The following is a 27,064-nucleotide window of genomic DNA, read 5'->3' as shown; positions in this document are numbered from 1 at the left end:
GTTGGGAGGTGAGGGGCCACGGGGCACGTTGGGAGGTGAGGGGCCACGGGGCAGGTTGGGAGGTGCGGGGCCACGGGGCACGTTGGGAGGTGAAGGGCCACGGGGCAGGTTGGGAGGTGGGGGGCCACGGGGCACATTGGGAGGTGAGGGGCCACAGGGCACGTTGGAAGGTGAGGGGCCAGGGGCAGGTTGGGAGGACTGCAGAAGTGTGGCGTGCGTGGCACTGGGGTGCCTGGGGGGCTCTCCTGGGGCCGGGTTGTTAATGATGTGATGACCTTCTGCCCTGGAGAATGTTGAGTATTTTTTTTTTACTTAAAAAAATGTAGACCCACAAACATGTTGCAGAATTAGTGCAGGGAGGCCCAGTGTGTCCTCCCTTCCCCTCAGCGGTGCCGTCGCACAGAACAGCCAGCGTGCAGTGAGCACCACCGGGGTCGAAGCCGCAGCCCGGCTTCGACAGGCTCTCATTTTCTCCTTTGTGCATAGTTCTCTGAAAACGTAACACATGTGTGTTTTGCATTGCGTGTCTTCAAGCCAAGGAGCAACATAACTGTCTGTGCTTTAGAGAGAGGAAGCCTGGCAACAGGAGGAGGATGGGCCGGGGAGTGGAGACCCGGAAGGAACTTAAGGGCTATTTCCTAATCCAGACCAGTGAGGATCAGAGCAGCGACATGGGGTGGAGGGGCAGAGGGTCCGTTTGCGAGGTGTTTTCCTGGTAAAATTGACGGTATGTGCTGATTGCTTAGAGGGCAGGAGGCCAGAGGCAGGGACTGCTGCTCTAAGCGACCCAGGTGCAGGGGTGGAAGCAAACGCGTTCCTTCACTCGGGTGAACGCCTCTGAACACGAGGCCCTGGCTGGGATCCGCGCCGGAGACAGGCGTTAGTTGAATACTCACACAGGGAGACATGTCACTGCAACTGGCTACGGGCTCCCAGGGACCACGGCGGTCCTCGTGGGGGTGTGTCGTGGGGCCCACCTAGCGTGCAGGTGTCAAGGCTCCTGAGGAAGTGACTGCACTGAGACGTGTGGCCGGGTTCTCAGCACCAGCATCACCTGGGAACTGTCAGCGAGGAAATTCTCGGGCCCCACCCCCACCCAGGACCTGGGGAGGGAGAGGGCAGCCGTGGGTGTCTAACGAGCCCTCCAGGAGGTCCTGCGGATCTTTGGGAGGAGGAAGATTCCAGAGGCAGAGGGAAGGAGGATGAGTGGTCTGGGCAGAGGGCTGCTGCATACGGAAGAAAGCTTTCCCGTGGGAGGCCTCATCGGAGGGACTGCCAGGGGCCAGTGCGGTCGCCGCATGGAGAACCCAGGAGAGGGACAGAGCCGGAGAAGCGGGCCCAGCCCACCCATAGGCCTGTGACACCACTAAGGACTCTGGTATTTATTCTAAGGGCCATAGGAAGCAATTGGAATTTGTAAAGCGAGGAAGTAACACGAGATCAGCATTTTTTTCCTCTAAATTCAGTACCTTGCACAAGATGCACCATTCATTGAACCAAGTTTTGTGTTTTTTTAAAATATATGTTTTTATTGATTTCAGAGAAAGAAAGGGAAAGAGAGAGAGAGACAGACACAAACATCAATGACCAGAGAGAATCATTGATTGCCTGCCTCCTGCACGCCCCGCACTGGGGATCGAGCCCACAACCTGGGCATGTGCCCTGACCAGGAATTGAACTGTGACCTCTTGGGTCATAGGTCAATGCTCAACCACTGAGCCATGCCAGCTGGGCACAAGATCAGCATTTTAAAATGATTATTCTGGCTGATGTGAGGAAAAATAGGTCGACCGCAGTAGGGGTGTGTGTGTGGTGTGTGTGGTTGTGTATGTGTGATGTGCGTGGGGTGTGTATGCAGGGTTTGTGTATGTGGTGTGTGTGTGTGTGTGTATAGTATGTGTACGTGGCGTGTGTGTGTATAGTATGTGTATGTGGCGTGTGTGTGTGTGTGTGTGTGTGTGTGATGGAGATATGGGAAGAGGAGCTCTGACATCAGCTCCCCGCCTGGGAAAGCTGACATCTGGAGTGAAGTTCACGTGGAGGATCTGCCTGGGGGCTCGACCCCCGTTAGTAGGCGGCGGTATCACTGGATTTCCTTGCAGACCCAAAGGCTCTGGCCTTGTGGCCCGAGAAGCTAAAGAAGGACATCTGTCGCCATTCTGTGCTAACCCCGTTGCTCTCTTATTTTTCAGAATACACAAATTCAGAAAACGTTTATCTGGAAGGAAATGAAACGAAATGGCATGAAAACAAATGTCAACAGCACCAAGTCAGGCAGTAACAAGGCCAGGTGAGACCCCGCTTCTCCCGCACCTGTGTCCGCTGGCGGCTCAGGGTCGCGTCGCTCCGCCGATGTGTGTGCTGTGCCAGTGTCAGGCCTCGGGAAGGAAGTGCTGCTGGGTGATCAGGATGCCGTTGTCACTCCCGGCTCGTGGCTGCGTGCGCGCTAAGTGCTGGCTTTTGTGCCAAGGTTGTCTGGGGACTGACATACTAGTATTTATCGTATCAGGAAGCAACGGCTGATAGATTTGAAGATTGAATTCCTTAATTCGGTGCCCAACAGGCCTGCAGACATTAGCCATGGGGAGCTCAGAGAGCGACGCGGTGGCCGTGCTGCGGGCCTCGGGCAGCTGTGGTTCCTCCGCGGGACGTCAGGGCTGCTCTAGGGGGCAGCAGCCTCCCGCACTGCGGGCTGCAACCCCAGCCTCCCTCCCCCGCCTGAGCGCCTGCCGCCTGGCGAGCTATAAATAGGATGTGCTATCGGCTCCTGTCGCTCCTGTGGCTCCGGAGCTGCCTGCCGTCGCAGAAGGCTGCCAGTCAAACCGTTTCTGCGGCGGGCACAACGGATTGACAGCCGCCAGCGCGGCCCGTTCCCGGACGTGACTAGTGTCCCGTGGCCCGATGCCGTATCTGTCATCACAGGAGCTGGGAGTGATTTCTGAGGCCCTTTCTGAATGCGAGGGAGCACATTACAAACAGCCACGTAAGCTTTGCTTTAGGATCTGTATTCTGGGGCCGCAAGGCATTCAGGCTGAGAAAATGAGCACAACACTCAACCCTCGAAACTCACATCCCATCCATTCCCGTGGTTGGCAAACCGCGGCTCACGAGCCACATGTGGCTCTTTGGCCCCTTGAGTGTGGCTCTTCCACAAAATACCACGTGCGGGCACGCATGTACAGTGCGATTGAAACTTTGTGGCCCATGGGGCCAAAGAGCCGCATGTGGCTTGCGAGCTTCGGTTTGCCGAGCCGCAGTTTGCCGACCACTGGTAGCCCGTCACCCTCAGGTGAGGCCCCTGCTCTCGCGGCATCAGTGGTGTGATAGGGAGGCCGCCAGCGAACAGCCCTGAGGTCATGCGTGCTAAGAAGTCCTTTCTTTCGCCGGCCACGTGTGCTCAGTGTAGGGACAAGAGAGAATCATGGGTGACACTGAAACTTTGCCTTGGATGGCGAGAGTGATGGCCATGAACAATATCTAGGGTGTGTGCGTGTGCGTGTGCGTGTTGGGAGAGGAGCGCTGTTTGACAGGGCTGTGAAAATCCTTCACTCGTTAGTTTGATGAATGCGTTTGGAGTGCCAGTGATGAGCTGGGTACTCCCGGCCGGGGGACAGGGGTGTAAAAACACCATTTTATTTCATGGAGCCTATGATCAAGTCTCTGATTTCCCAGATGAGAAGTATCGTTTCCAGTGTGGCACGTGCAGGGCAGGGGAGGACAGGCTGTGCTAGCTCCACAGGGGGGTGGGGACCAGGGGACCAGGGAGGCCTCTCTAAGGAGGCGAGTTCACACCTGGAGCGAAGGGGAGAGGAGTCGGGAGGGGGCGGGCAGGACCCAGGCGGAGGGCCCGGGGCTGTGGGAGAGTGACAGGTGGGAAGGGAGAGGAGGCAGGAGCCCTTCAGTCAGGTGCTGCCTGTGAGCATATTGCAGTGAACACGCTGAGATACACTCTTTAAAGAGCATTTAAAATAAAAAAGACTGCCCTGGCCAGTGTTGCTCAGTGGATAGAGCGTCAGCTTGCGGACCCAAGGGTCCTGGGTTCAATTCCAGTCAAGGGCATATACCTCAGTTGCAGGCTCCTCCCTGTTCCGGGCTCTAGTGGGGCACGTGCAGGAGGCAACCAATTGATGTGTTTCTCTCACATCGATGTTTCTCTCTCTCTTTCCCTCTCTCTTCTACTCTCTCTAAAAATCATTGGAAAAATATCCTCGGGTGAGGATTTAAAAAAAATACCGATGCCCCCACCATCCCAACATGGCTGTTTTTGTCACATCTTCTAGACCCTGTCCATCTGTGAAAAGACATTCTTATATTATTATATTCATAGTGTTTCTTGTCCTTTTCTTTTCAACATTGTCCTAAACATGTTTTTGTGTTTCAACATAGCCTGTGTAGTTATCACTTACAACAGGAGATGTTATTCATGAAAGCGTATTGACTTTGAGGTCCACGTTGTGTTCTGAGTTTGATTTCTGAGTCTGTGTGTGTGAGCCTTGCAGTGTGTGTGTGTGTGTGTGTGTGTGTGTGTGTGTGTCTTGCAGTGTGTGTGTGTCCTGTAGTGTATGTGCATAGGCTTGAAATTTACGCTGCGAGAGAAAGTGTTTGTTAAGATGACCCTTGGGAGCAAGGTGACAGCCTGGGTGGGGCGTAGAGGAGCCCTGATGCAGGGGAGGCCCTGGGTGAGGACGGCTGGGGTGCAGACCCGTGGGATGGCCGTGTTTATAAGCCTCGTGCCGTGTAAGGTCAGCTGACAACCACGGGTTTTTCTGCTCAGTTGAATTCAGATGACTGGCTATAGTGTTTTATGATACCCTGTCATTTGAAAGATCTTTGTAAATCAGCTTGCATGCTTCTAACTCCTATGTTTAGAATGTAGACTAGGTTGCCAGCCAACCTGGAGACATGGAGAAGTAGGAGGCTGGGTGGGAGGCTGGATTGGGCTTCCAGCGGGGGGCACGAACCCTGGCGTCCTAGTGCTGGGTGAGATGTCTCTGCAGATGACTTACTTTTCATTTTCTACGTGTCCTTTGAATAGGTTGCAGAATGGTTAGACTGTTTGGCAAATGCAAGGTGTCCATTTTTGAGGATTGAATGACAGATTTTATTACTCTACCCATCTATGTGAACGTCATTGTTACTGATGTGTTTATATGAGAGTGCACACAATCACGTGGACACACATACGCACGTACACATCCTAGCACAACTGAGCAGAGAGCCTGGGATTCAATTTAGGAGAGTTTTGGTCTTGGCCTCATGCATAAATTTACCTTTTCTCTCTGGAGTTTAATTCCTCTGCTTCTGAAAATGTGGTTACAGTACCCAACTCAAGGTTGTCACAAAGCAGGTGCTCATAATTGCAAGGTGAATCTAGCAGGCTCACTTAAATGTAACATTCGCTGGGATTTTTTTTTTTAAAAGTTTTTTTTTATTGATTTTAGAGAGAATGGAAGGGAGAGGGAAAGAGAGATAGAAACATCAATGAGAGAGAAACAGTGATGGGCTGCCACCTGCACGACCCCCACCAGGCATGGAGCCCGCAACCGGTGCATGTGCCCTGACCGGGAATTGAACCTGCGACCTCTTGGTGCATGGGTCGGCGCTCAACCACTGAGCCGCGCCAGCTGGGCTTGCTGGTCTGTCTATGTCACTTTGATAGTAAGCAGGGAAGTTTACACAGGAGCCTCCATAAAAAACTACGGGCCGGTACTTACAGATCAGCTTCCGGCTCTTCTGCAGTGGCTCAGCTTGTTAACACGGAGGGCTGGGCCCACCCCAGGGGCTCTGGTTGGTCTGGATGGGGCCTGAGGATTTGCATTTCTGATGCTGCTGGTTCAGGGGCCACATTTGAGAGCCACTGTTTTAAAGCTCCTTGTCGGCCTCAACAGCCTTTTAAAACTAATTTTTAAAAATGGAAAATAATGCATTTAAAAATAATGGTAGTAAGAGCAATAAGAACACTATTTCTGCTTGAGGAATCTACAGGTGGATAGCTCTGCCCCCTGGAGAGGCACTGGTGATGATGTCCCCTGGAAAGGTCCTCAATCTGACCCCCGGATGGGGGATTCGGTTCACTCTCCACAGCTCTGGGGAGGCGGTGCGCTGAGCCGCTGCACCTGCATCCGTGGAACTGGCGAGCGTGGGATCCCTTCTCCTTGGTTTTGAAAACGCTGCCATTTCTTCAAATCCTGAGTCGGATGCTGAGCTGTGGAGGGCCGGGAGGGCCACGCCTCTCTTCCTGCACCGCCACCCTCGCCAGGGCGGCCTGCAGGGTTTGCTGGAGAGAGAGCCCCTGGGAGCCTAGTTGTTCGGGAAATGCTTGCACCGAGGATGTCTGGGTCGGACACAGAGACAGGCTCCATTTTCCGAGCTGCACAGACTTGGCTCCTGGGGGTTCGCGTTGTAACGGAAGCCGCGCCAGCTTTTCTGGTCCTGCTGTTGGTGGGAATTCTCATGAAGTGGACCCCACAGGTCACCCGGCCCGTCCTCCCGCCGGAAGGGGACCCGCCCCGCAGTGCGCTCAGCAGCCCCGGGGGGAATGACTTCTCGCATGATGATTATTTTTTCCACGCTGTCTTCCACTAAGTGTTTCTTGGATTGAATGACTTTGTATTCAAGTAATAAAATGCACAACAGGCAGTACATTTCTGGGTGATTATCTCGCTCCTCAGGTGGTGTAATAAGGCAGGAGGCCAAAGCCCTGGCACGCCTGGTTGTTATTAGGCAGTGAATTTATGGGTAAAATAAAGCGGTTATTTGCATGAGCAGTAAGTGCAATAAGGAACGCAGTTACAGCAGGTCCTCCCCGCGAGCGCTCCTGGCCGGCCGTGCAGCGCGGGCAGCCAGACTTCTCGCCGCCTTCGAAGAGCTGCTCATTAATGTTGCAGAAAGCAGGAGGAAAGAAAGCCTTGGCCACTGCTGACCACGCACCTGGTGCAGGGAGAGCGCTCGTCCGCCCGGCTCTGGGCGTAGCAGGCGTGCAGTCCTGGGCGAATGGCATGCTGCTCGGAGCATCAGCTTCCTCACCGTGAGATGGAGGCGTGAAAAGGGACTGGGCGGGGGGGAGGATTAAATGACAGCTTTTCACAAACCTTAGGCACCTTTCCTGGCTCAAAGTAAGTCCCCAGTAAATGCTAATGGAATTCAAATAACTTTTTTTCCTCCTTCAAATTCTCCCTAAGCTTGAGTTTCTTGTCTCTTAACCTCTTCAGTCTTGGCCAGAGGTCTCAGTGACGCCCATTATTCCCAGCATTCCTGGTGTTCCTTGCTGAGCAGCACCTGCCCACGCGGTCACCTCCCTTGCACACGCCCGCCTTGCTGCAGCACGCTTGCCTTTCAGAACCCTGTCCCAGATTAAACCCGACTCTCCACCGCTGGTCCTGGCTGAGGCTCATGTCCACGGACCTCAGGTGGGCTCTTCAAACTCCCACTCTCCACTCTCCTGCTTGCCTGCTCCTCCAGACAACCATTTCGTCCTCTAGCCTCTTCCTTAACCCCTAGAGTGCTGGGGAGCTCGATCTCGCTCCTCCTGTCTTTCGCCAAAAGTGCTGGGAGCGCTATCGCGCTCCTCCTGCAGTGTCACTATTAGATTCTAGTAGTTCACTCTTATGTGGGAAAAAATTTTTAAAAACCTTAACTCAAAATGCCTTGGCAATTTTAGCATAGTTCCTAGGATATTGGTTGGCACTCAAAGGGTTAATCCTGAGCCACCTCTCCCATCCTTTCTGCTGCTGACCCAGCTTCCTACTTCAAATGGAATTGTATTCTTAACTTTATTTTCAGATTGTTTATTGCAGGTATATAGAAAAGCAATAGATTTTTGTATATTGATCTTATATCCCATAACCTTACTGAAGTTGTTTATTCTAATAGTATTTTTTTGGCATGTGTGTCTTCTGTAGGGTTTTCTATTATACAAAATTATGTCATTAGCAAATAGAGATAGTTTTTATTAGTCTCCAACCTGGTACCTTTGTATTTCATTTTCTTGCCTAATTGCTCTGGCTAGAACCTTTAGCACAACCTATATATATATAAAAGGCTAAGCGACTCTCTGGCCGGCCAGTAGGTATGATGCGCACTGACCACCAGGGAGCTGACGCTCAACGCAGGAGCTGCCGAGCTGCAGTGACTTGGCAGCAGCAGTTCTCGGGTGATGCACCCCGGAACCAGAGAGGAGGGAGCTGCACGTTTGGCCCTGGGTTATGTTATTGCTGGGGCACTGTCAGCCCCAAATCTGGTTTACTGCACACTTGCGTTTGCATCCCACACCCTGTACGACAGCAACTTCGCAGAGTGCCCTCTTGCACTCCAGGACCCCTCAGGGGATGTCGGAGAGCCAGTTTCAGCTTGATCCCTGCAGGCCAGGCCAAGGGATCCCACCTGCCGGAGGGACCCCGTTCACTCCGCAGACGCCATGTTCGAGCCGCAGCACCGCCAGCTGGGGAGAGTTGGCAGGAGTGGCTCGAGGGTGTGTCTGGCCTGTCTCACCAAGTCCTGCCCCGTCAGCCACCTTCTAATTAATTTCCTTTCAATGTGCACAAATCCGTGCACTGGGCCACTAGTGTTGAATAAAAGTGGTGAGAGCAGACATCCTCATCTTGTTTCTGATCTTAGGGTAAAAAATATATATATATTTTTACCATTAAGTGTGATGTTAGCTGGTCTTTTTTTATTAATGCCTTTTGTCAGGTCAAAGAAGTTCCCTTCTGTTCCTAGTTTGTTCCTAGTGTTTTTATCGTGAAAGGATGTAGGATTTTGTGAAATGCCTTTTCTGCACCCATTCAAATGATTTTCCCCCCTTGATTCTATTAATGTTGCATTGATTAATTTTGTAACAAATGGAGCAAACATCCTTGCATTCCTGGAATGCAAACCACCCTTGCATTCCTTTGATAAATCCCACTTAGTCATGCTGTTTCATTCTTTTTGCATATTGCTGGATTAGTTTGTTAGTATGTTGATGAAGATTTTTCCTATATTCCCAAGGAAAATTGGTCCTTAGCTTTTTTTTTTTCTTTTGATGTCTTTGGTTTGGTATCAGGGTAATACTGACCTCATACAGTGTGTTGGGAAGTGTTCCCTCCTCTTTCGTTTTTTGGAAGAGTTTGTGAAGGATTGGTTTTAATTCTTCTTTAAGTGTTTGATAGAATTTATCAGTGAACCTATCTGGTCCTAGGATTTTCACAATGAGTTTTTTGATTACTAATTCAGTCTCTTTGCTTGTTATAGAGCTATTCAGATATTTTATTTCTTTAGTCAGTTTCAGTGGTTTGTGTCTTTCTAAGAATTTTTCCATTTCATGGTCATTATCTAATTTGTTAGCATACAACTTACATTTCCTTATAATCCTTTTTGTTTTTGGAAGGTCAGTAGTAATGCCCTCTGTTTCATTCATGATTTAAATAATTTGAGTTTTGCCAATCTTTTCAAAGAACCAGCTTTTCATTTTATTTTCTATCCTCAATTTTATTTCTGCTCTAATCTTTATTAGTCCCTTCAATCTGCTTGGGTTTAATCTAATCTTATTTTTCTAGCTTTTAAAGGAAGATGTTTAGGTCATCAATTGAGATTTTCTTTTCTTTAATATAGACATTAATATCTATAAATTTACCCCTAAGCACTGCTTTATCTGCATCCCATAAATATTGGTATGTTGTGCCTTCATTATCATTCATGTAAAAGTATTTGTTAATTTATCTTGTGATTATTTTTTTGGCCCATTGATTAATTAGGAGTGTATTATTTGATTTCTACATATTTATTAATTATCTAATTTCTTTCTGTTATTGATTTCTGTTTTCATTTCAGTGTAGTTGGAGAACATCTATTGATTATTTCAATCCTTTTAAGTTTATTGAGCCTTGTTTTATGTCCTATCCTGGAGGGTGCCTCGTGTGTGCTTGAGAAGAATGCGTGTTCTGCTGTTGTTAGGTGGACTGTTCTTTCGATGTTTCTTCGTCTAATTGGTTTACGCGTTTTATTTAGTTTTATTCATTTCAAATGGGCCGGATCCAGCCCGCGGGCCATAGTTTGCCCACGGCTGTGTTAGGTGGACTGTTCTTTCGATGTGTCTTTGTCTAATTGGTTTACGCATTGTTCAAGTCTTCTGTTTCCTTGTTGCTCTTCTCTCTAGTTGGCCTGTCCATCATCAAAAGTGGGCACTGAAGTCTCCACTATTATTGTTAAAGTGTATATTTATCCTTTCACTGTTACCAGTTTTTACTTCAAGTATAGTGCGGCTCTGTTATTAGGTGCATAGACGTTTATTTTACTTCATTTATTCTTTCTCTAATATTCTTCCTTTCTTTCTGTAGATCTGAGTTTCTGACCCTTTGGACTTTTCCTTCTTTTTGAAGACTTTATTTTAACAAGATTTCTTGCAAGTAGGTCTGCTGGTGACAAATTCCCTCAATTTTTGTTTGTATGATAAAGTCTATTTCAAATGCCTGGACACAGTAGTCTTCCGATCTTTGCAAGGGGCTCTCGTGTGTGTGTGCTGGGGCGTGCCTTCAGCCTGAGCCAGGCAGTTTACAGTTCTGCCTGAGCCTCACTTCCTGCTTGTGACCTTGGCTAGAGCCTCAAGGTCAGCCAGAGGTGAGAGTTTAGGGCCTTCCCCGGTCTTCCCTGAGTAAACACGTTGCCCTGGACCAGCTCACAACCCCTACACAAGAGAGTGCCATTAGATTCCCAGGAATATGGGGATGCTTTTCAGAGCCCCTACGCCATCCCATTCCCTAGCTCTTTCCTTTAAGCCAGTGGTTCTCAACCTTGGCTGCACATTAGAATCACCTGGGAATCTTTAAAATCCTGATTTCTGGGCCTCATCCTCCGGAAATTCTGTTTCTTTGTTACTAATGTTGTGGCCCCACCCCATAACAACAAAGAAGAATTTCCGGAGGATGAAGCCCAGAAATCAGGATTTTAAAAAGATTCCCAGGTGATTCTAATGTGCAGCCAAGGTTGAGAACCACTGCTTTAAGCTTTTAGTCTATTGTTTACTCCACCTGTTACCCACCTACTCAGGCAGCTAAGGTTTTAAACACAATTATCTTTGTTTTTTTTCAACAAACCTTTTCACAATAGCCTGTTCTCCCTGGGTGAACTCTGAATTGGTTAACATAGAGCAGCCTGTGAGTGGAGTCTTCCCAGAACCACAGTGTGTCAGGTAATGAGAATGTTCTGGTAATGGGGCCGTGACGGGGTCCAGCCCTCTGCTCCTGCCAGTGGTTGTTGGCTGCCGGGTTTCCACTGAGATCAGGTGCTTGATTTCAAGGGAGCGGGGAGATGGGAACAGAGAAAGTTAAAACGCCCCAAGCTTGTGTTCATACAGAGATTCTGCCGGATTTCGTGAACCTATGCTCCCTAGGTTGCTGCAAACCTCTGGTTAACTGCAGAGTTTTGAAACGGTTCGCTGTGGCTGGCTTCTTGCTGTTTCACGGAGGGGAAGGCTTTCAGAGGCCAGCTCTGCCTCACTGTGTGCTGGGTGCACAGTGAGGCGCTTAGGAAGCTCAGTCCAAGGGCGGTGGCACACAGGGCAAGATGCAGGTCTGGTAACCTAGGAACCCACACCCGAAGCCTATATGATCATATCAACCGATACATTTAATAAAAAGAAGAAGCTCAGAGTCCAGACTTTCCATCCTCATGGCCACCAAAGGAGTTGTGGATGAAAAAGGAGCCACACGCTAACCTGACAAGTTCAGGGAAGGCGGTCTTGCAAACTCAAAGACCCAAAGTAACCACAAAGGATGGTCTGAAATTAAAACTTTAATTAGAAGCAGTTATGGTGGGTAGTCACGTCCTAGGCGGGTATCTTTCCTGGCATGCCCTGGGCGCCAGGACAGAGACCGCAAATTCCTTCATTGTTGTTATCGTGTTAATTGGTGACTGTTAACTGTCCTGCACCCACCAGGGGAAGAAGTGTGTGTCTAACCTTTTACTCTTCATCCAATCTCAGAGGTTTCCCCGCTTTGCTCCACCCCCCCCAATCCATCACCAGTGGATTTCACGTCACCCACCTACGTCTCCTCCTTTGACTGTCACGTATCAAACAGTGAGAAACTGCCATTTCCCGAGCATTAGCCCCATCATGGAGATTCTGCTTCCTGGCAATTGTCGGCAGTTTGGCTCAAATAAACTCACAAAACTCTTTCAGGTTTGAGTGCTTTTTTACGTGAACAAAGTGGTGCACACCAGTCAGGATGCAGGTGGGGGTTCGTGTCCGAACAGCTTCATTTTTCCATTTTTGATGATGATTGGATCTGCTAAAAACAGGGAGAGTAACACCGCAGTTTTGTGTTCACTTTAAGAATAGTCTTCGCGACGTGGGCGCGAAGGTCATAGCTGGCTGTGTTCACAGCCTCCGCTGTCCTGCCAGGAGAGGACTAGATGGGAGGTTGGCCTCATCGGTAATGTGTGCTGGAAGGTAACATACTCTGTTTTCTCTCTGTCACAGGGATTTAACGTCCAAAATGGCTACCATACCAGTTTGGCATACTCTGTGTCCTCACGTTCAAAAATTCAAAAATTTAAGACCCTGCACTTCATCATTTAGAGTCTGTTCAAGAAATGGTTTCCAAAATACGCCCAGATCTTCCTCAAGTGAGTATTCACGAGCAGATGCTACTGACAGGAGCTGTCACTGTGTGTGGTGCGTGCCGGACTCTGTCCGAGGGCTTCTCGGCCCTGAATCCCCCCAGCAGAGCGAGGGAGTGGGTTCTGTTATTGTCCCTCTTCTCTTTACGGGGACCCGAGACACTTCCCCACAGTTACAGTTTCTAAGTGGCAGGGTGGTGGCATGAGCCCTCCCTTCCTCCCTTCTCAAACACTTTATGAGCCCTACTATGTGACAAGAACCGTCACAGGTTCTAAGGAGAAGGAGGTGGGTCTAGGGAGGACCCGCCTGGAGGGGAGTCCAGGGAGGAAAATGGGGCGTTCTAGTAGTGAGAATCACGTGCCGGGACAGACGTACGGACGCAGCAGTGAGAGCACGGCCCAGGAGCAGGACTCGGAGGGGACACGATGGGGGGGATTGATTTTGCCTCATGAGTGGGAGAAAGGCAGTCAGAAGTCACAGTGGGCACCTGTGTGCGCTCACAGTTAGCGAGACTTTAATCACATGGTCACATGCGTCCACTAGGGAGCCTGGGAAATACAGACTTTATGCCAGACAGCCCCGTGTCTACCCACATCTCAGGGTTCCTGTTTCTAGGGGAAAAGGAGAGTGGGAAGCGAGGGTTGACTAGCAATTTCCAGCACAGAAATGTCTCATCAGTAATGAGCCTGTTCCAGTCCAATAGCGCCAGGCCTGCAATGCCCTTTGGGTGTGGCTTGGTTTCCCTAACGCGCTGATGGTACAGGAAGGCTGCAGTGAGCGGGTCACTGGGTCAAAGGGGTCACTGGGTCAAAGGGCATTCCCGCGCTCAGGCTCCTGGATTGCCCTGAGGACGCTTGTACCCGTTCGCCCACAGGTAATGTCTAAAGGTGCTTATTCTAAGCATCCTGACAGAATATCACCCTTTACCTCTTGTCCTTTCAAGTCCAGACGCAGTGCTCTGTGGCGATTTCGGTTTGCATGTCTCTAACAGTAGAGGTCAGCTTTGATCTCCAGTTCATCTGGCTTGTGTTGTTTTCTTTTGTAACCTGCCTTTCCATCCCTTTGCTCACTTACCCACTATGAGTAAGTGGTTTCAGTGATTTTTATGAGCTGTCTCTGTAATGAAGATATTAATCCTTCATCTGCCTGATGTGCCATCTGTGTCTTTTTTCATTGGTCGTTTGCCTTTAATTTTTAGTGATGGCATTTTTCAATTTTTTTTCTTAAATAAAAATTATATATATATTTGTATGCTCATGTAGATATTTATATGGTGCATCCTGACAGCATTTTCCTCTCCAAGAGTGGTCAGTATTACTTGTTTGGCTGGCTGCGCTTTCATGCGAGCACATACATACATAGATATGTACTTGTTTAACTTGTATATTAAATAAGCAGAATTCATGGGGTAAACGTGAACCTGGCAGCCACAGATACTAGACAAGCTGGTTCTTTCATGAATGTTTTTTGCCTTTTGTTTGTTTCAATTTGAACAATTTCTACTGCCCTGATTCTGTATTCACTAGTCCTTTCTTCTACTACGTACAGTTTGCTATTAGGCAAATCAAATGAGTTCTGCACTTCTGATGTTGTATTTTTATTTTCTAGCTTTTTCATGCACTTCTTAAAAAGTTTCCATTTCTCTGCTGAAACCCCGCTGTGTTCAACATGGTGTCAACTTTTCTGTTATCCTATATAATAAAAAGGCTAATACGCAAATCGACCAAACGGTGGAACAACCGGTCGCTATGATGTGCACTGACCACCAGGGGGCAGACGCTCAACACAGGAGCTACCCCCTGGTGGTCAGTGTGCTCCCACATGGGGAGCGCCGCTCAGCCAGAAGCCGGGCTCATGGTTGGCAAGTGCAGCGGCGGTGGTGGGAGCCTCTCCCGCCTCCATGGCAGCGCTAAGGATGTCCGACTGCCAGCTTAGGCCCCTGAGGGCTCCCGGACTGCAAGAAGGCACAAGCCGGGCTGAGGGGACCCCCCCCCCCGAGTGCACAAATTTCATGCACTGGGCCTCTAGTCTCTAACACATTTACCATTCTTAGTTTAAACACCTGATCACGGCTATATCTGTTCACTCTGGGGTCTTCTCATGACTGTTTTTGCTCTTCATTAGGACACCTTCCTTATTTCACTTGTCTTGCAATTTAAAAAAGATTTAAGATCAGACATTTGTGTGAAAAACAGTAGAGATGGAAGTAACTAATATTCACCACCAGCTAAAGGAATGCGCCTCCTCTCCTGGCTTTTGGTGAGATGGCTGCTCCGTGTAATCTCTCAGTCGGGCTGGACTGGTTGCGGTTTCAGTTAGATTTGGGGGACCCCTGGTTTCAGATGTCTCCCTTCAACAGCTCTTGACATCTGAACCCTGGGGAGACTCCAGAGATCTGTCCCACAGCCCAGCTGCCAGCTCGGCCCACTGGGGAGCTCTGTGCTTTCAGCCCACCTGCCAGTTTCAGAAGTGTTCTGGGTGTTCTCTGCCCCGGCCCAGCCACTGGCCACCCTGCCCGAGGTCTGCAGTGGGCTGTGAGGTCCACTCAGCGAAGGCCCGTTGGCTCTGGAGGGACTGCCTCAGCTCTCTGCTCTGTCCTCCGTGGAGGTCAGCCGCTGCCCTGCGCCAGCTGAAGGCCCTGTGTGCCCTGGACACCACACAGCTCAGAGCGGCTTGGCTTTTCTTCCTGGGGCTCCACAGGGGGAGAGGGTCCTGGGTCTTCTGTCTCTGCGAGTGCCCATCCTTTCTGAATTTAATCTCTTTCCATCCTTAGTTCTTTGATGGGCTTTTAAAGCCATCTTTTTTAGCTTATCTCATTTTTTCCTCATTGTTAGAAGGAAGAGGGACAGTCTGTTGTGACTTTATTTTGGATAGATGTAAAAAATCCTGTCAAATTGCCATGCAGAAAGATGAAATTAATTTGCATTCTCACTAGCAGGTCATGCAAAGTTTGGTTAGTGCTTTCATTTTAAATCTCAGAAGTTGCAGGGGCACGTGAAATGAAAGGTTTCCCTTTAAGTAATTTCACATGGTTTCAAATGAATATTTTCTGATAATTCTAATAATTGTTTTTTCCTAATAATTTTAAATTAGAATTATTGATTGAAAAGATGGGTTTCCAGAAACACCAATTAGAAAGCATGCATGCACCCCTATGTTCATAGCAACACAATCTACAATAGCTAAGATCTGGAAACAGCCCAAGTGCCCATCAGTACACAAGTGGATAAAAAAGCTGTGGTACATTTACACAATGGAATACTATGCAGGAGTAAAAAAGAAGGATCTCTTACCCTTTGAGACAGCATGGAGGGACCTGGAGAGTATCATGATAAGTGAAATAAGCCAGTCCAAGAAAGACAAGTATCATATTATCTCACTCAGATGTGAATCTAATTAACAAAATAAACAGATGAACGAAGTGGATCCAGAGACATGGAAGCATGGGACAGAGTGTGGAATCTTGGAGGGAAGGTGGGCGGGTGGTAAGTGATCAACCAAAGAACTTGTATGCATATATATATGCATAACCCACGAACATAGACAACAAGGCGGCGAAGACCTGGGGCCCAGGTGAAGGGGGTCAGTGGGAGAAAAAAAGGGGCATATGTAGTACTTTCAATAATAAAGATTTAAAAAAATAATAAATTAAAAAAAGAAAAGAAAAGATGGGTTTCTCAGAAAGCAACTAAAAATGTCCATGAAAGTCTGAAAGAAAGATTTCAGGATGGAGATGTAAATGGCCAGGAGGGTCCCTCTGTGACATTGGGTGCAGCTGGCACTCCAGGCTGGGCGGGCAGAGGGAGAGCAGTGTGTGTGGGCCCAAAGGGAATTGCGAGCTGTGCCACGTGAGTCCGTGGAGACTGGAAGTCCACGCGTGGCGACGCTGCACCGTGAGCATCTCTATGGGAGGGTTAAGCCCTTCCCCTCCCTCAGGCTCTCAGCCGGTCCTCTCCTCCCAGGGGAGCAAATGCCCGGAGCACCCACCTGCAGCTTTGTGACTCCACACATCCTCCCAGGGGAGCAAATGCCCGGAGCACCCACCTGCGGCCTCTCCCTGTGGCTTTGTGACTCCACACGGCATGGCAGCTGGTGTGGCATCTTACGAGGGTGACCAGGCAATGCTACACACATTTAACCACGTAAGACACAGTTACTAACTGTGGTCACCAAGCCTGTGCAACCTCGTAAATAGAGAGGTTTTGCAAACTGCAGCCATTCTTAGCTTCCTCTTCCCCTAGTCGGTCATAAACTAGAAAATAGAATAGTCACATCTTCCGGCTGATGCTGGTGGTACCGTGAGTTGATTTGTAGTTAGTGTATTTACTTGTTGCTTCAACCAATTACTCCAGCAGTTTCCATCGTAGGCAGAGGAAAGGCAGGGCCGTGTGGTATCCTCTCTCCTTTGTGACTCTGGACCCAGGGACCTGACGCGCTGCAGCCAGGACGCCCTCCTTCAGGCCAGGCCCCAAAGCGCGTTCGAGCTCAGCACTCCCCCCCCTCGGTGTGCCTGTTCTCAGTTCCTCCTTGTCTTCGACGGGGATGCGATCTAGATGTAAGAATTACACGTTTTACCCTCGAAAATGAGCCAGAGGTTGAAAACTCAATGTAGTTTAACAATTGATTTAAAAGGAATTGACTCCTCAGTTTCATTCCGACACCCTGTTTCACCTGTAATGACCCACGCTCTTTGCAGGGCAGGTCGTCTCTGCCTTGTGTTTCTCTGTCCTTATCACTGTCATTCCACAGAGACAGGTCTCACAGGCGGCTTGGTCCCAGGCCACGGGGGGAGGGTTTTGGTCGCTTAGCTCTAAGCATGTTTAATAAACAGCCGTTTCTCTTCTACAGCCACAAGTGTTGCAAATCCGATACTGTCCTCCTTAGATGTTAAACGGATTTTATTTCAAAAAATTACCGATAAAGGAGACGAGTTGGTAAAAGCCTTCCTGCTGCTCGATCCCAGCTACAGCATGACGGTGTCCAAGAGCGAGCTGCGGAGGGTCATCAACACCTTCCTGCTGACGCTCACCAGGGAGCAGTTCCAGGACGTGCTGGCCGAGGTAGGGTCGCGTCACCCCGGCGGGCAGCGGCGGCCCCGAGGGAGCAGAGCACTCTTTCTTCACATCACTTCCTCACGTTGGGGCAGAGTTGGGATGAACTTTGGTCATATTTTGCACGTGGCACTGTTACAGTAATTTCTTTTAGTTTTTTGTTTGTTTTGCCTTGTTTTGTAAAGCTTCCAATGTATAAAGCATTTGGTCAACTTGCGTTTTTTAAAATATATTTTTATTGATTTCAGAGAGGAAGGGAGAGGGAAAGAGAGATAGAAACATCAGTGGTGAGAGAGAATCATTGATCGGCTGCCTCCTGCACGCCCCCCCACGGGGGATTGAGCCCGCACATGGGTACGTGCCCTGACCAGGAATGGAACCATGGCTGCCTCCTGCACGCCCCCCACGGGGGATTGAGCCCGCACATGGGTATGTGCCCTGACCAGGAATGGAACCACGATCTCCGGGTTCATAGGTCGACGCTCAACCACTGAGCCACGCCGGCCAGGCTCAGCTTGCATTTTGGAATTTAGTACAGATGCTCCTTGACTTACGAGGCGTGTGCCTCCTGATAAACCCGTGGTCAGTGGAAAATGTCCTGAGAAAATGCATTTAACACACCTCGCCGAGGAACATCGCAGCTTGGCCGGCCTACGCAGCGTGCTCCGGGCACTCACAGCGGCACAGTGAGTACACCCAGCGGTGTTGCTTGTTGACCCTGGTGAGCACGTGGCTGCCTGGGAGCTGCGGCCACCGCCCAGCACCACCAGAGTGCCACTGGCCCCGGAAGAGAGCAAAATTCAAAGTACAGTTTCTGCTGAATGTGTATTGCTTTCGCACCATCATACAGCTGTTAAGTCATAAGTCAAACCATCGTAAGTCGGGGCTGTCGGTATTTCGGCATTTGTTCCTGCATCCCAGGGTTACTGCGTATCTACTATATGCTCGGCCCAGTGGAGAGCAGCCAGACATGGGCCACCCTTGAGGGGATCCCTGTCCAGCGAGGGAACTATGAAAGGGCTGATAGTTGCCCCTAGACAGAGGCGGTTACAGGGTGGTTGGGAGTTAGAGGAGGGGACACTACCTAACAATGAGGTGTGGCAGTCCAGGAAGGCTTTCGGGAGGAGTGGGTATTTAACTCAAGGGGAAACACCCAAGAATACCTAAATTCTTAGGGAAAATACCTAAGAATAAACTTAACCAAGGATGTAAAAGACCTGTACTCAGAAAATTCTAAGTCACAGAAGAAAGAAATGAAAGAAGTTACAAGTAAGTGGAAGCATATACTAGTACCTCGTTCATGAACAGGAAGAATTAACATCTTTAAATAGTCATACTACCCAAAGCAGTCTATCGATTCAATGCAATTCCTAGCAAGATACCATTGGCATATTTCACAGAACTAGGGAAATACCACAGAAATTTATATGGAGCCACAAAAGACCCCGAATAGCCACAGCAGTCTTGAGAAAGAACAACAAAGTTGAAGGGATTATGCTACCTGACATCAAACTATACTACCAGGGCATAATAATCAAAACAGCATGGCACTGGCATAAACACAGGCATAGAGATCAATGGAACAGAAGAGAGAGCCCAGAAACGAACCCACACCCTTATGGTCAATTAATATGTACCTACATGTTAAATGAAAGCTTTATTAAGGTAGAATTTACATATTATCAAATTCACCATTTAAAAATATACAAGTTAGTGGTTTTTAATATAACCACAGAGTTGTGCAACTACTCCCTAATTCCTGGACATCCCACCACCTCAGAGAGAAACTCCGTATTCCTTAGCAGCCTCTCCTCACTCCCGTCCCCGCTCCCTGGCAACCATTAGCTTACTCTGTCACAGCAGATTTGCTTATTCTGGACATTCCCTATGAATGGAATGGCACATTATATGATATTCTGTGTCTGGCTTCCTTCATTTAGCATGTTTTCAGGGTTCCTCTGTGTTGTAGCATGAATCAGTACTTCCTCTTTTTATGGCCGAATAATATTCCACTGTATGGACAGGCCACCTTCTGTCTTCAGCCGATGGACCTTGGAGTTGCTTCCACTCTTTGGCCTTTGTGAACAGTGCCGCTATGACAGTTCATGTACAGATGTCTGTGTGGACATGGGTCTTCCCTCCTCTTGGGTACACACCTGGGAGTGGAATTGCTGTGTTATATGCGAATAATGTCCTTTTACTTTTAAAGAGCGTTTGTCCTTGCAAACAGGAAATCTGTTTTCTCATAGGCTTGATTGAACTGACACTTTATACCAAGTGGAGAATAAAAACATTATTTCCTGTTCATGTTTCCTATATTCATGATCTGATGTTAATTTAAAATTTTGACAACCTTCCCATGCGAATCAGCTGTGCAGGAAGAGGAAAAGCACAGAAGATGTGAAATGTGTATCTGTTTTAAAAAGCTACATCTGTCTTTAAAAGAAGTTACTGAGAAATGTTGAATTTCAAAGATTAAAAAAAACAACAAAACAACACAGGTCCTAGCAGTCTATCCTCAATGATAGGCGTGTTTTTCTAGAGCCATGAGCTCCTGTGACGCGTGTGAATCGGGGAGGCTGGAGTCACCGGAGTGAAGGGCGCGGCTTCTCTTCCCAGCCCCGCAGTGCTGGGAGCGTGAGGCTTTTCTTGATCTTCTAATGACGAGTCCATGTGGTGGTACAACCGTCCTTCTCCTACACTTAATGCCAGCCTAACGGGAAACGCGTGCAACTGGAAAAACATTTCATGGGAACGTCCGCCTTCAAATGAGGAAAGAACTTCCCAGTTAGAGTGAATTTACTTGAGCTTCAATTTAAAATATATGTTTTAATAAACATATATATTTATCAACAAATTGATTTCAGAGAGGAAGGGAGAAGGAGAGAGATAGAACCTTCAATGATGAGAGAGAACCATTGATTGGCTGCCTCCTGCACACCCCCTCCTGGGGATTGAGCCCACAACCCGGGCATGTGCCCTTGACTAGATTCGAACCTGGGACCCTTCAGTCGGCAGGCCGATGCTCTATCCACTGAGCCACAGCAGCCAAGCCTTGCGATTTAATTTTTAATGTTAAGAACCATGTTGAGCATGTTTGACTTCGGGTGTTGTGATCAGGCCCGCACCTGAGTTTCTGTTGACAGGAATACGAATGGAAGAATACAGCCTCGGTCTCTGAGCGCTCATGTAGCAGTTTCGGAAGAAGTTGGCTTGGGAAATGGATTCCAGAGAATGGAAGCAGCTCGCCTGGCCCGTGGCTGCGCCAGGTGGGAGCGGCGTCTCTGAAGCCCTTGGCAGCAGGGATACTGATTTCCCAGCCGCCAACCCCGGCCCGTCCGAGACTCTGGTCTCAGCCCCTCGCCGGTGGACGGTTTTCATCCGTGAACGTTTTTGCCGGAATCACAAGTGTTGGAAGGCGAGTTCTCAGCGGAGCCTCTCCTGTGGACAGCGCCGTGGGGTCTGAGGTCTCGGCGCGGGGCTGGCCATCACAGACATCTCTGCCTTAGTCCGCCAGGACAGCGTGGAATGTGCCAGAAGCCTCAGGAGGCCCAGGGCCTGGCTGCTTCCCCGGCGGGTGGTTAGTGTGATGAGCCTGGCTCTGAAGCACAGGGCTGTCTGGCCCTTGATGGCAGTGCCATGAGGGGAGGCCGCACAATGTCAGCCCCGCAGGGGGTCACCGGGGCTGCCTGGGGACTCCCATGGGCACCGGGCCTGGCACCTGAGCCCCTGGGGAGTGTGAGCTCCGCCGGCGTCTTTCCCGCTTCATCCACTCCCTCCCCACCAGTCGCGAGGCGCCCCCGGGGAGCTGCGTGGGGACCCTGTCCTCACCTTCTGTACGACAGGTGTCCACCCCAAGTTAGGTCAACTCAAAGGCCCGGGTCCTCCCAGGAAGAGCTGCACAAGGGACCTCCCTCGGCGCCCTCTCGGGGGCACGTGCTGAAATGGAGGAGGGACGGTGTCCGCTGGGGAGACCAGCGGGCCGTGCTGGGCTCCGGCGGAACCTGAAGGGCTGAGGGGATGCGAAGCCACATGAGCAGACCCGCAGCCACCGCCGCTGGGCAAGTGTGCTCTGTGTACTGCGTGAACGTGAATAAAATACATTTATCATGATGGTGTTTATCTTCATTTTAGTTTTATAATTCTTTTGGGGGCCGGGAGAAAAATTATTTTCACTTTTTAAAAAATTGGCCTTTTTCCTTAGAAGTACTTTCAAACTCCAGAGCGTTTGTCAGAAGAGGGAGAGGGTGGGTGGGCCGCTATGGCACTAACCGCGCCCGTACCCTCTCCCCCCACGTGCCCATGTGAACACGTGACCTCACCTGCTTCCCCTGTGACCTTTCCTTGTGTGTGTGTGTGTGTGTGTGTAAACAGTACTGTACATGACACACACAACAATAGACATAATGTTTTTTTCTGAGCCATTTGAGAAGTTGCTTATGTTTTTGGTTTTTTCCTTCTAAATACTTCAGTGTGTAGATGAAGAACTATCCTCTTACATAATCATAGTATAGTTATCAACAGCAGTGAATTAAACATGGAGGATAAGTTAACATACAGTGTTGACACACTTGACCCAGTAATGTCTTTGCTAGAATTTTGAATTTAAGAATGACGTTTTCTACCTTAAGAGCGTATGATGTGCACAGCGTTTAGCTGGCACTCGGGGTAACGCTGTGCTGTTCCTCAGCCCCTCGGGAACCTAATCCTTCATATTTCTATTTACACACATGTAATGTTTGTTAGCACACGTCTATAAACATATGAGAATATATTTTGGCTTTATTTTTTAGGTAGATCTAGATTTAGATGATGTTGTAGACAACGTGCTGACGTTTAATTAGCACAGACTGGCATTCGTGTTGTTTGCACCTGGTTTGCTGAGCAGGAGCGTCACTCAGCCCCTGGTCTGAGCAGCTGTGTCCCACCCACATCCCGCCTCCGCCGGCGCTGCCCCCGGCTTGGGTCCGAGTCCTCTAACAGGCTGTCCTTCTTCCTGTTTGAATGCAGATCCACCTCACCAGCGCGGGTGCTGTTCCGTACCTCCAGTTCCTGTCCAGGTTTGGCGGGCTGGACCTAAATGTAAATCTTATAAAGCGGTAAGTGATTTTTTTTCAATGTTCTTCATATGAAAATGTGAAATTTAAAATGATAAGAGATAAGACAGGGTCCTTAGAACTGATCATGTCAACAGATATATATGGAAGACGTGTTGGTAGAACTTGACCCTATTGAATTTAATGCCCGGCCGGCGTGGCTCAGTGGTTGCACATGGACCTATGAACCAGAAGGTCACAGTTCGATTCCAGTCAGGGCACAGGCCTGGGCTGTGGGCTTGATCCCCAGTGTGGGGCGTGCAGGAGGCAGCCGATGGATGATGCTCTCCCATCATTGATGCTTCTCTCTCTCGTTCTCTCTTCCTCTCTGAAATCAATAAAAAAACGAAACACCTATAGTTAGCAAGTTGAATGAATCTCATGGACATAAGAATGAGCGAAGGAGCAAGAAACAAAAGAATCTCCTACTCACGTGACATACAAACAAGTCGGACTGTATTTTTGAGCTACATGCCTCGGGTGCAGTTATAACCAAGTAGAAGGAAGTGACAGGTTAAGTACTAGGATGGCGGATACTGCCAGGCGGAGAGGAAACGGTAGGATTGGAGAAGGGCACACAGGGCCTTTGGTGTTTGGCTTCAGTTCTTAATTTGGGTAATTGTTAAACAGGCTTTGCCTTGATTATAACGAAACTGTGCATTGTTGTATGTATTTTCTGCAAATGGGTTCTATTTCATAGTAACAATTTAAAGCTCAATGAGTTTGACAAACAGATTAGACACAGCCCAAGAGGTAAGCGGCCTGGCGGACCGGGCAGGAGAAACGAGCCGGAACACAGCTCCGCGCCACGGAGGCCCCTCGGGTCCCTTGAGGGTCACGAGAGACGGGCTGGGATTGACACCCACAACACGGCCGAGGCCTTCCCAGAACTGGTGAAAGGTGCTGATCCAGGAAGCCAGATCTCAAACAGGATTAACAACAGGACTAGAGACAGACTCCAAAGACAAGGCCAGGTGTCAACACCGAGACAGAAGTGACTTCTGAGGGGTCACAAGGAAACCAGGAGGGAATGGGTTAATCACCGCCGCACTGGAAGAACCCCCGCCGCCCTGGGCCCAGGAGCCCTGTGTCTCAGGGAAACAGCTCTCAGCACCTGCAGGACCCAAGTGATTCTCCAACAAAAGTGGGCTTGGCCCCAACAGACCCAGCAGAGCAGTTCTGAGGTCCCACCCTGGCAGACCGTGGTGCATGAGCGCTATCTCCCGTTTAAAAGTGCACAGGGCAGCCCTAACCGGTTTGGCTCAGTGGATAGAGCGTCGGCCTACAGACTGAAAGGTCCCAGGTTCGATTCCGGCCAAGGGCATGTACCTTGGTTGCAGGCACATCCCCAGTAGGGGGTGTGCAGGAGGCAGCTGATCGGTGTTTCTCTCTCATTGATGTTTCTAACTCTCTATCCCTCTCCCTTCCTCTCTGTAAAAAATCAATAAAATATATTTTTAAAGAAGTGCACAGGGCAGCCCTGGCTGGTGTTGCTCAGTGGATAGAATGTCGGCTTGTGGACTGAAGGGGCCCAGGTTCTATTTCAGTCAAGGGCACATGCCTGGGTTGCGGGCTTGATCCTCAGTGTGGGGCATGCAGGAGGCAGCCGATCAATGCTTCTCTCTCTCTTCCTCTCCCTTCCTCTCTGAAATCAATAAAAATATAAAAAATTAAAACGCACAGTTAAGCAACCCTTCTCATTTTGATCTCTGCGTGCCCTACGTCAACATTGACTTGCTACATTTTAACAAGCTTTTCTTTCTGTCCCTCAGGTGCAGTGGAGGCGAAGTGAATGGCGGCCGGACCCTGAAAGAACTGGAAACCCTCGTAGGAGAGAAGGTAATGGAGAGCTTGTCAAATGCCCCCCGCTTAAGAGCAGTCACTGTGAGCAGCGGGAGACGTGCAGCCTGAGCCACGGGCTTGTCTGCGTTCCCAGGTCAAAGCCGTTGGCTAAGCAGATCTTAGAGCGGCCTGCCCGCCCACCCGCGCGAAGCCCTTTAGTGGGGCCTCCCTTTCTGTTTTTGTCTCAGACAGAAGCAGGGTTTTCTTTAAAGAGAGAAAACTACCGCTTTTTAGCAGTAAGTGCCAATCATGTGCGCACGGTACTGACAACTAGGGGACTCAGGGAGATACACAAAGGGGGCGTCACAGAGGCGGCCTTGCGCTTAGAGAAGGAGCCTGTAGCTTCGCCCCGTTTGCTGATTGCGGTGGGTGTCACAGCACCCAGCTTGTGTGGGGGGGCGGGGATGGGGGGGCCTGTTCATGGCATTTGGGGCTTGGAATTGGACCCCTTTTTAAAATGCATTTGAACCTGTCAGTTGCACGAGCAGTTTGAGAATCATGGCTTAATTTATTTGATTCAATATGTTGGTTTGAAATGTGACAAATTTTCTTTCTTTTTTGAAGTCTTCTGAGATTTTCATACATTTGAATATCAAAAATAGCCAGAAATCCACAAAATGTGTGTCTGAATGTTCCTGGCGGATGCCGTGAGCGCCAGGCCGCGCATCTGCGCGTGATCGTGTGGGACATCGTCTGCTCCTCACACCCAGCTCCCTGGGCTCCAGGGAGGTGGGCGCCTGCTATACGCATTGGCTTCCTCCGTGGTGGTCCCTTTGTTCTTCTGTAAGAAACATGTCACGTGATCGATGTTATTGGTGGGTTACAGCTTTAATTGTGTCTTTATAAACAGTGTTAATCATGAAATCTCCCAGGAAAGTTGACTGTTTGACACTTGTATCAACATAACCACGTCGTGGATCTGGAACGTGCCGCGGCGTTGGCGTGGAGGGTGTGGGCATGAGGGGCGTAAGTTACTGCGAATGATGGAGAGCTGAGGGGTCTCCCCACTGACCGTCCTTCTGCCCATGTCCTTTTCTGATCCCAGCCCTGCCTGGTGCCCCGTGGTGGGAGAGGCCCACCTATGGGCTGAGTCGGTTTAAACCCCTGCAGCTTTCATCAGCTTCTTGCGGTGAGAACAGAAAGGCGACAGTCAGGCGGGGGAGCGGGGGTGGAGCTAAGCCTGCATCCGGGCAGCTCGGGGGTCTGTCATGCCTTCGGCAGCTTGAACTGCTGGCCCAGACTCTTCCTTGATCCCAGCCCTGGGCAGGCAGGGGTGTGGGACCAGGCGGGTGTCTGCCACTTCAGCCGTGGCCTTGGGCAAGTCCTCGTCATCGTTTCTTCATCGTCAGTGGGGACAGTCACACCCACCTGAGGTGCTGCCGTGTGGTGTGGCGTGAGTACCCGCAGCGAGCACCTGGGGGCTTGGACCGCGCAGCTGCCATTGTTAGGGTAGCACTGAGTCCCCTCCCCACCCCCAAGGGCAGAGAAGGCAAACCTGCTCCTCGCCCTTCGCTGTGAGCAGCGCCCCTGGAGCTGAGGACTGGTCCAGCGAGTGGTCCACACACTGGGTGGGGTGTTTGCTCCCAGCTCAGAGTCGTTGTTGCATCGCGTGGGCGTTCGGGAGTCTTCCTTCCTTTTCTCTCGGGCCCCGGGCACCAGGCCCTCACATTCTTCCCAGCTCGCCAGTCTCCCGGGCCCCCGCCTGCCGGGGCCCAGCTCCATCCCTGAGCAGTGGCCCCGCCCGAGGCCCAGACTCGGGGCTTTGCCTTCTTCAGGACGGAAAGAACGTGTTGCCAGGCGAACCACCTTTTGGTCTTTCTCTGTTTACCTTTGGTCAACCCCCCGCTTGAGGGGAAGGTGGAAGCGAGGAGAGGCTGGCGAAGAAAGAGCAGCTCGTCTGGCGGCTCCTTGGATGCGCTTGTGGTAACCACGTCAGAGACGGCGCTCCCAGGCCTGCAGAGGAGCCCGGCGCATGCCCCCCGCCCCCCAAACAACAACAACAAAGACAAAACTGTTCTGGAACGAGGACCAGAGTTCAAGAACGTCGAACTCAGTTAACACATAGGAGAGAAAGGGTAAACAAACACATCCTGAGCCCAGGCTGTGTGCTCTGTACCGCATAACCCCTAATCAGAGAGCTGTTCCCAGCCCGGGTGCCATGATGTCCGAACATCTGGTATACCGGCCCCGTGACCAGTGTGTCTGTCGGGCCCCCACCCCGTGGTCTAGCCCCGTGTTCGTGGGGCACCCTGGCCGCCTCAGGCGTCTCAGAAGCGTCAGGAGGTAAGTAGAGGCGCTGCGCTGCTTGCTTGGTCCGTGATACCCCAGAAGGAAAAGACACAAGTGATGGTAGGTTCACTTTCTGAAAAAGGTGGATTTTCCTAAAAAGACATTTAAAAGTTACGGCTTGAGGAATAAAGAAACAGTGAATCACAGCCACTGTGTAAACGTGCCTCGCCATGATCGCAGCGCATCGC

At 50.0% G+C, this 27,064-nt stretch overlaps 1 protein-coding gene across 1 annotated transcript in view; it reads left to right on the top strand.

Annotated features, from left to right (window-relative positions):
- EFCAB6 (EF-hand calcium binding domain 6) overlaps positions 1 to 27,064 on the top strand; it is a 169,581-nt gene that overhangs the window by 6,109 nt on the left and 136,408 nt on the right. The window contains exons 2-6 of the mRNA XM_014535127.1: positions 2,193 to 2,290; positions 12,458 to 12,603; positions 17,447 to 17,658; positions 22,660 to 22,748; positions 24,518 to 24,584. Coding sequence (XP_014390613.1) covers positions 2,229 to 2,290; positions 12,458 to 12,603; positions 17,447 to 17,658; positions 22,660 to 22,748; positions 24,518 to 24,584 — 576 coding nt within the window. The 5' untranslated portion in view covers positions 2,193 to 2,228. The remainder of the gene's footprint in view (positions 1 to 2,192; positions 2,291 to 12,457; positions 12,604 to 17,446; positions 17,659 to 22,659; positions 22,749 to 24,517; positions 24,585 to 27,064) is intronic.

This window comes from Myotis brandtii, unplaced genomic scaffold (assembly GCF_000412655.1).
Source record: "Myotis brandtii unplaced genomic scaffold, ASM41265v1 scaffold138, whole genome shotgun sequence".
Lineage (NCBI taxonomy): Eukaryota > Metazoa > Chordata > Mammalia > Chiroptera > Vespertilionidae > Myotis > Myotis brandtii.
This window is presented reverse-complemented; position numbering and strand designations above follow the sequence as displayed.